The following is a 9714-nucleotide window of genomic DNA, read 5'->3' as shown; positions in this document are numbered from 1 at the left end:
TTAATGTGTAATTATTCAGGCGAGAAGAATGACCCTCAACGTCATAACCCTGACGACTTACCAGATGACGTAGTGGAAGCTACAACTCAGTCCTTGTTGAAAGAGGGCACAGTGAATAGTAATGCCTTCGGCTTACTACCTTTTTGCCAGAAGAACCCGGCCCCTGCAGTAAGTTTCCAGCCATCGGGTTATGTTTTATCATATTAGGCCGTATTCTTACGCATAACCAGTTATAACCTTTTACAGGCAAATGATAGCTTCTGGAACACGCAATATGATCATGAGGCAGCCAAGAAAGCCAGGGCGGCCAAGAGAGCCGAAAAGAAAACCACCAAGCCCACCACCTCAAGGAAAAGGAAGCCAAGCGCCTCTGAGCTGTTTCAGCTTGATGATACTGATGATAATGAGGAAGAGGTAACCTTTGAAATTCCATTTCTCCTTTATTTCTACCTTACTGATGCTAACCTTCTTTCAGGAAGACACGGGCAATAGCCAACCCGTCGAGGAAGAGGTAATTGTAATCTCCTCCGACTCCGAGCTTCAGCCGCGTCAGAAAATTTAAAGAGTAACCCGAAAAGTAAGATTTTCACATCCTTTGGCTTACCAAGATCCTGACTTTCTTTTGAAGCGACAGAATTATGAGAGCCGGAGGCAGACCCGGACTAGCAAAGACGCGGAACTCTCCTCCAGCTTACCTGATGTGACCAGGAAACCCCAGACTGAGGTTATCTCCGATTTACACCTTCTTTTTCCTTTGGAAGGCTTCATTTGTTAGCCTCTCAATTATTCTGACTCCAACTATCAGGATATTTCACCTTCCTCCGGTGAGTCTATGCAGTCCAACATGCCAGCCTTCAAAACTGCTCCCGGGTAATATAAACTTGTTGTACCTTATGCTTTATTTTACTCATATTTGTTGTATTTAACTTGTCTACCTTTTCCACAGTGTGCAAGTAAAGCCCAGCAAAAGGGAAAAAAAGAATAAGCCGCCCCAAGAGCCGGTTGTGACTGAACCAGAGTTGGGCACAGCTACTCCTGATGCCTCTGCTCACGAGCCGCCGCCTCAACCGTCTCATGATGTTCCTATATCTTCCTCTGACCCGCCTACTGAACAAACCCTCAACGACTCTGGTAACCCGGAGGCTCCTAGCCCCGCCAAGGCAAATGATCAGGAAGTTGAAATTCTCAATACACAGTTTGTTGAGCCGGCACAGCCGTCTGCACTTGCCAAGTGTTCTAAAAAGGAATTGGTGGAAGGCCGGAAGGCCAAGCTGGATGTCGCCGACTATACTCATTTGAGTATTGGAGAGATTGTCTCCGGCTATATCAATCAAGTACAAAGCAGCCGTGACCTGGAAATTGACATGGTGAAGCAGATACAGCAAAAATCTGAGGTATGACTTATGCTAGCTTACTTTCAATCACACTTACTGTACTAGCCCCCAAGTCTATTGCTTATGAATAAATATGTTGTAGACTTAGAAAAATTGTTAGAGATACTTACCCGGCTTAAAGAAAAAATAATTGAACCAGATGTAACACAATACCTTTAACTTGCGATATACATTAGCCCCCAAGTGCCAAAAATCTTTGCTTGCAAGGTATTTGGGACTTAATATTCAGGACCAACTTAATAATTTAGAAAGCTTCGGTATACATTAGCCCCCAAGTGTCAAGTATCTTTGCTTGCAAAGTGCTTGGGACTTAATAGTACTTACCGTAACTTTTACTACTATCTGGTGCAATGCAGGCCACCATAAGTAAATTTGAATCGGAGATTGCTGATTTGAAGAATCGCCTGGCAACCCAGGAAAGTGAAATTGAAAAGGCCAACTCCAAATTTGAATTCAGCGTCTCTGAACAAGAGAAGTTGAAGCAAAATTTTCAATCAGAGAAGAAAACTTGGGCTGATGAAAAGACCGCACTGGTGACCCGGGCCGAGACAGCAGAGGCATCGCTTGCGGAAGCAACGGCCGAACTGTCCGACTTAAAGCGCCAGATATCTCGAATGGTTTCAGCAATCTTCGGTGAGTGACTTTATCCAAACCTTAAACACTGCAAAACTCCTTGAATGACCATTTCAGTTGTCTCCTCTGACTCACCTTATGCTTAATAACGCAGGCCCCAGGAGCACAAATCTTAAGCAAAACATGGTGATCAAGCTGAAGGCGGTTTATACTCTGGTGGAACAACTCTACACCGGGTCACAATGTGCTCTGGCCGTTGTGGCTTTATCAAACGATGTTCCTTATCTCCTGCAAGATGTGTTGAAGCGGCTTGCTGTGCTACCTCAGCGAATCCAAGAGTTAAGACAAGCATCTGCAAGAGCCAGAGCTATAGCCGCATTGAGCCGGGCCAAGGCGTGGCTTCCAGAACTAGACCCCGCTGACATTGCTCTTGGATATCCAAGTTTAAAGGAAGATGGCACCGTGTTTAATGATAAGGATTTCACCGCCTGTGTGAAGGATATACGTCCGGTGGCTACTCTTATTGGGAACGATACTGACCTCACCAAGTGTCAGCCGGGTTATGACAAGGAGAACCGGAGAATCCCCATGCCGCATTACGACGATGTCAGCTTGATCCCTCCAACCCGTAAGCACACCTTTGCTCCTGAAGTCGACCCAACCGGTTTAATAGATGATGAAGCTGAGTTTGAAGCCTTGAGTGGCATTGACTGGGCCTCATCATCCTTCCAGGACAAAGCAGCCGGCGGAGAGACGGAGAAGGATAACCCGGGGGCTTCAAGTCCACCCCAAGAGTAGCTTGTCAGGCACCACCTGCTTATGTGATCGTAGAAAACAATGCATCATTCAGACTCGGGGAGTCTTGTAACAAAGTAAAAGATACCTTGAGTTTTGCTATGCCTTTGCGCATGCTTATGGAGCTTAATACTTGCATAAGCCGCCGCCATTATTCTTTTTGTAGTTTGTATGAATCTGTTATGTCCTTTGCAAAAATACCTTGCATTGCCCTGTAGTGCTCACAGCTGTTTTTCCGGCTTATATAAACCAACCCCTGAGGGTAAACTTAACTCCTGAAAATTGGCACATATAAGTTTACCTGGTTCTTAACAACCTGATGTAACTAACATTAATTCTGGAAGATTGTAATGTATCCCATTGTATCTTCAAGAGGGTCACAAGATACCTAATGTTGGCACTTGTAAAATATGATGAACAAAATTCAAGGGTTTCTGATTCGAATACGATCAGTGACCCGTTCCAAAGGGGTTGAGCTAAGATTCGGATATGATCTGTTAGCCCCCAGTGGCTGTGGCGACGCCAATCAAGTGGGTATCGACAGCTATGTTCTCTTTGGTTCGAATACAACCTATGTTTGAACAGGAAGCCCCCAAGTGACCATAAGAGTTGTTTAATGACGCTGATTCGAATACGATCCACGTCAGACCCAAAAGGAGTTAAGCTATGATTCAGATATGATCAAGAAGCCCCCAAGTGGGTTTGGCAGTATGCCGATCAAGCGGGTATCGATAGCTATGTTCTCTTTGGTTCGAATACGACCTATGTTTGAATAGGAAGCCCCCAAGTGGTCAACGGCTAGATTCAGATATGATCATAAGCCGGACCAAATGAAAGCCGGATTCAGATATGATCCGCTTCTCCTTGGTTATCTCCACCACCTATCAAGGAAAAACACATAAACCTTTTTTGGGAGTGGAAAAAAGGACAGAGGTCCTGCTTTATTACTTTATATAATATACATAGTATAAGTATGTACACATTAGAGCTGACAGCTCAAGTATAATAAGGCCGAAGATGGGCGATATTCCACGGCCGACGGGTCTCCTCCTCTGACTTACGTGAGTCTTTGTGCTCTCCAACGTCGATAAGGTAGTATGATCCATTGTTCAGATTCTTACTGACCACAAAGGGTCCTTCCCAAGGAGGGGATAGCTTGTGTATGTTAGATTGATCCTGGATGAGTCGGAGCACTAAGTCGCCTTCCTGAAAGGTTCTGGACTTAACCCGGCGGCTGTGGTAGCGACGCAGGTCTTGCTGATAAATCGCCGAGCGGGCTATTGCCAAGTCTCGCTCTTCATCCAACAGGTCAAGTGCATCTTGCCGAGATTTTTCATTGTCTTCCTCAACATAAGCCGCCACACGGGGTGAATCGTGACGGATGTCACTTGGCAGGACCGCCTCTGCTCCATACACCATAAAGAAAGGCGTGTAACCCGTAGATCTGTTAGGGGTAGTATTGATGCTCCAGAGTACAGAAGGTAACTCCTCCACCCAACAACCCAGCGTCCGCTGTAAAGGGACCAAGAGCCGGGGCTTGATACCCTTCAAGATTTCTTGATTGGCTCGTTCTGCTTGGCCATTTGATTGAGGGTGAGCTACAGCTGAAATGTCAAGCCGGATATGCTCTCGTTGACAGAACTCTTCCATAGCTCCTTTGGAAAGGTTAGTACCATTATCAGTTATGATGTTGTGTGGAAAACCAAAGCGAAAAATCACCTTTTTCATAAACTGGACTGCTGTGGCTGCATCACACTTACTGACTGGCTCCGCCTCCACCCACTTTGTGAACTTGTCAACTGCCACCAAGAGGTGAGTCTTTTTATCCTTAGATCTCTTGAAAGGCCCGACCATATCAAGCCCCCAGACTGCAAACGGCCAGGTATTTGGAATCATCCTTAACTCTTGAGCCAGCACATGGGCTCATCGTGAGAATTTCTGACATCCGTCACATTTACTGACCAGGTCTTCCGCATCAGCATGAGCCGTCAGCCAATAGAACCCATGACGGAAGGCTTTGGCCACAAGAGATTTTGAGCCGGCGTGATGACCACAATCACCTTCATGAATTTCACGAAGGATCTCCTAACCCTCTGCAGGTGACACGCAACGTTGAATCACTCCAGTAACGCTGTAATGATGTAACTCGCCATCGGCAATTGTCATGGACTTGGACCGCCGGACGATTTGTCTTGCCAAGGTCTCGTCCTCTGGCAACTCTTGGGTCATGTAAGCCAAATAAGGCACTGTCCAATCCGGGGTAACGTGGAGAGCCACCACCAGCTGTGCCTCCAGGTCTGGTATTGCCAGATCTTCTTCTATAGGTAACTTAATAGAAGGATTATGCAAAACATCAAGAAAGGTGTTAGGCGGCACTGGCTTACGCTGAGACCCCAGCCGGCTTAAGGCATCCGCCGCCTCATTCTTCCTTCGATCAATGTGTTCCACTACGTAACCCTTGAAATATCCAACCACAGCATCGACTTCATGACGGTAAGCCGCCATGAGGGGATCTTTAGAGTCCCACTTGCCTGACACCTGTTGAGCCACAAGGTCTGAGTCTCCTAAGCATCTTACCCGGCTCAAGTTCATCTCTTTGTCTATCCGGAGACCATGGAGCAGGGCCTCATACTCAGCTGCATTGTTAGTGCAAGGGAACATAAGCCGAAGCACATAACAAAATTTGTCACCCCGAGGGGAAGTTAATACAACTCCAGCCCCCGAGCCTTCCAACTGTCTGGACCCATCAAAGTGAATAATCCAATAAGTGCTATCGGGCTTCTCCTCAGGTGCCTGTAGCTCTGTCCAGTCGTTAATGAAATCCACCAAAGCTTGGGACTTAATGGCAGTGCGCGGCGCGTACTTCAGACCACGAGGCTCGAGCTTGATGGCCCATTTGGCGACTCGTCCTATAGCCTCTCTGTTCTGAATAATGTCTCCCAAGGGGGCAGAACTTACCATGGTGATAGGGTGACCTTGGAAGTATTGCTTCAGCTTCCGACTTGCCATGAACACCTCGTAAACAAGTTTCTGTCAATGAGGATATCTTTGCTTTGACTCGATGAGTACCTCACTGACATAATAAACCGGCCGTTGAACCGGGTGTTCCTTACCAACCTCCTTGCGCTCTACCACAATCGCCACACTGACGGCTTGTGAATTAGCAGCCACATATAACAGCAAAGGCTCTTTGTCAATGGGAGCCGCAAGAACCGGCGGTTCAGATAACTGCCTCTTCAAACCCTCAAAAGCAGCATTAGCGGCATCACTCCAGACAAAGGTGTCTGCCTTCTTCATTAATTGGTACAGCGGTAGGGCCTTCTCACCTAACCGGCTTATGAACCGGCTCAAAGCGGCAACACGACCCGCCAATCGTTGAACATCATTAATACATGCCAGTTTAGCCAAAGAAGTGATTGCCTTAATCTTCTCCGGATTAGCCTCGATGCCCCTGTTTGAGACCAAGAATCCCAAAAGCTTGCCTGCAGGCACACCAAATACACACTTCTCCGGGTTAAGCATCATTTTGTAAACCCGGAGATTGTCAAAGGTTTCTCTGAGATCAGATATCAAGGTTTCCGCCTCTCTGGATTTCACTACTATGTCATCCACATAAGCATGAACATTGCGCCCAATCTGATCGTGAAGACAATTCTGTACACATCGTTGATAAGTCGCCTGGGCACTCTTGAGCCCAAACGGCATAGACACATAGCAGAAGGCTCCGAACGGGGTGATGAAAGCTGTTTTCTCCTGGTCCTTAACTGCCATCTTGATCTGATGATAGCCAGAATAAGCATCCAAAAAACTCAAACGCGCACAACCTGCCGTAGCATCAATGATTTGATCAATACGGGGGAGAGCAAAAGGATCAGCCAGACAAGCCTTATTTAGGTCCGTGTAATCCACACACATCCGCCAGGTGCCATTTTTCTTGAGTACGAGCACCGGGTTAGCCAACCATTCTGGGTGAAAAACTTCAACAATAAACCCAGACGCCAAGAGCCGGGCAACCTCTTCTCCTATAGCTTTTCGTCGCTCTTCATTGAATCGCCGCAGAAATTGCCTGACCGGCTTATACTTCGGATCAATATTAAGAGTGTGCTCAGCGAGCTCTCTCGGTACACCCGGCATGTCAGAAGGTTTCCATGCAAAGATGTCCCGGTTCTCACGGATGAACTCGATGAGCGCGCTTTCCTATTTAGGATCCAAGTTGGCACTGATGCTGAATTGCTTAGATGAATCGGCCTGGAGTGAAATCAACAAGCTTAGTCTCTGCAGCCGATTTAAACTTCATGGTCGAGTCATGCTCCGTAGTCGGCTTCTTGAGAGAAGTCATATCTGCCGGGTCAACGTTATCTTGATAAAATTTGAGCTCCTCTGCTGCACAGACAGACTCGGCGTAAGCCGCATTGCCCTCTTCACACTCCAGGGCCACCTTTCGGCTTCCATGCACAGTGATGGTACCCTTGTAACCCGGCATCTTGAGCTGTAGATACACAAAACACGGCCATGCCATGAATTTGGCATAGGCTGGCCGCCCGAACAAAGCGTGATATGGACTCTTGATTTTGACCACCTCAAAAGTTAACTTTTTTGCCCTAGAATCATGCTCGTCTCCGAAGGCCACCTATAGCTCAATCTTCCCCACAGGATACGCCGACTTACCGGGCACCACTCCATGGAAGACGGTGTTGGAAGTCTTTAAATTCTTGTCAGTTAAGCCCATGCGCCAAAAGGTCTCGTAATAGAGGATGTTGATGCTGCTGCCTCCATCCATGAGCACTTTAGTAAACTTATAACCACCAACTTGCGGTGCCACCACTAGGGCCAGTTGACCCGGATTATCAACCCGGGGAGGGTGATCCTCCTTGCTCCAGACAATAGGCTGTTCCAACCACCTCAAGTAACGAGGGACTGCCGGTTCAACAGAATTCACAGCCCTCTTATGAACTTTCTGATCATGTTTACCCAAACTTGTGGTGAACACGTGATACTGCCCACTACTTAACTGTTTCGGATGGCTCTGATAACCCGACTGCTGCTGCTGCTGACCTCCTTGACCAGACTCCTGTTGATTATAACCACCCCGATTTCCCTAAAAACTGGATCCTGAACCACCGCCCGGGCCATGAAAGCCGCCGGCTCCTGAACCGCCGCCTGGGCCTTGATTGCCATCAAATGTGTTAGAATTCTTGAAAGCTTTCATGATTGCGCAATCCTTCCATAAATGAGTCGCTGGTCGTTCCCGGGTACCGTGTTTTGGGCAGGGTTCATTGAGTAGTTGCTCGAGAGACGGACCTGACCCACCAAACCGGGGTGGCTTTCCCTTGTGCTTCTGATTGTTACCCTGTGCATTGGCCACAAATTCCGGGTTACTGCCCGCCTTACGCTTATTGCCTCCTTGACTCACTGGGTTATGCTGCTGACCCTTTCCATTGCCGTTCTTCTTTCCCTTCCCTGTCTTTTCCTCATCAGACGCGGGATCCTTGGTACTATCAGAATCGGCATAATTGACTAAAGCCGCCATCAGCGTCCCCATATCATTGCAATCATGCTTAAGGCGCCCCAGCTTCTGTCTCAGAGGCTCAAAGCGGCAATTCTTCTCCAGCATGAGAACTGCTGAGCTGGCATCCATCTTGTCAGACGAATGTATTATATCCTTGACCCGGTGCACCCAATGAGTCGTAGATTCACCTTCTTCCTGCTTACAATTTGTCAGATCCACAATTGACATGGACTGCTTGCAAGTATCTTTGAAGTTCTGGATGAAACGGGCTTTTAGCTCCGCCCATGAACTAATGGAGTTGGGTGGCGAACCCTTTAACCAAGAACGGGCCGTTCCGTCCAGCATCATGGTGAAATATTTAGCCATCGCCTCATCACTAACCTCTAGCAGCTCCATAGCCATCTCATAACTTTCAATCCATGCCCCAGGCTGTAAATCGGCTGTATAATTCGGCACCTTCCGAGGCCCCTTGAAATCCTTGGGCAGACATACATTACGTAAAGCCGGTACTAGACAAGGAACTCCTCCGGTTCTAGTAGAAACCCCCGCTTCAACGGAAGTCGTCGGGTAAGCCGGTGAGTTCTGTTGGGCTGCTAGCTGAGCTGCTAGCTGAGCCGCCCGCTCGTCCTCCTGACGTATCCAATCCTGAACCGGGTTATGCCCGCCAGGCTGGTTCCGGCGATGAGCGTTACTTGACAAGGCCTCTGATTCCATGTGCCTACTGTAACTCAGGCTCCGATTTTGACGAGGCGGAGCTAACCAGGGCGGAGGAGTCGAGTGAATCCTATCCCGGCTGTAAGAGTAGGTCTCTTGCTAAGCCAGGGCTGTTTGGACAAGTTCTCTGATCTTCCAGGTTTCCACCGTTGTCGGATCATCCCCATCTACCGGGAGAGCCGCCAAACGTGTTGATGCTGCAATTAAGTTCTCCATGGGGTTGGAGAAGTGACCCTGCGGTATTGGCACGTAATTGGGCGGTGCCATATTGACGTGAGACGGTGCCATCCCCTGAGGCCGGACTGGACCTCCCGCTCCGGATGTAATAAGCTGATCCGCACCTGGCGGGTTACTTGGGCTGGCCCCGGGTGTAGCAAAGAGATTCTGAGGATCATAATTCTGAGGTAAATGGGACTGAGTTTTCTAATGTCTCCTCCTCATTACCTCATTAGATGCGTTCAGGCTCAACGTGAGCTGCAAAGCCTCTGCCTGAAGTTGCTGCACCCGTACGTCCAAAGCTGCCCGCTCTGCTGCTAATCTAGTGTCCTGAGCTGCTAAGGTTTCTTTGACCCGGGCGATCTCGTCGCGAACCTGTGCCACCTCCGCCTCATGCTCAGATTGGTTCGCAGGGATGACTGTAACAGTTAACAAAGCCATAAGCTTATCCATGAGATCCATCAGCACCTGAGCCGGTGAGCGCACAGGGCCTCCTGCCCCGGCTGCTCCTAA

General features: G+C 48.2%; 1 protein-coding gene across 1 annotated transcript; it reads left to right on the top strand.

Annotated features, from left to right (window-relative positions):
- The first annotated feature begins 832 nt into the window (after positions 1-832).
- Positions 833-2765, top strand: LOC147968104 (uncharacterized). The gene is made up of 4 exons (XM_087522626.1): positions 833-870; positions 947-1394; positions 1751-2027; positions 2122-2765. The coding sequence occupies exons 1-4, from the start codon at positions 833-835 to the stop codon at positions 2763-2765; spliced, it is 1407 nt and encodes a 468-aa protein (XP_087378752.1).
- Positions 2766-9714: the final 6949 nt, after the last annotated feature.

This window comes from Triticum urartu, chromosome 5A (assembly GCF_056163025.1).
Source record: "Triticum urartu cultivar PI428250 chromosome 5A, HENAU_Tu73, whole genome shotgun sequence".
Lineage (NCBI taxonomy): Eukaryota > Viridiplantae > Streptophyta > Magnoliopsida > Poales > Poaceae > Triticum > Triticum urartu.
The sequence above is the reverse complement of the archived record's forward strand: the minus strand, read 5'-3'. Positions and strand labels throughout refer to the sequence as shown.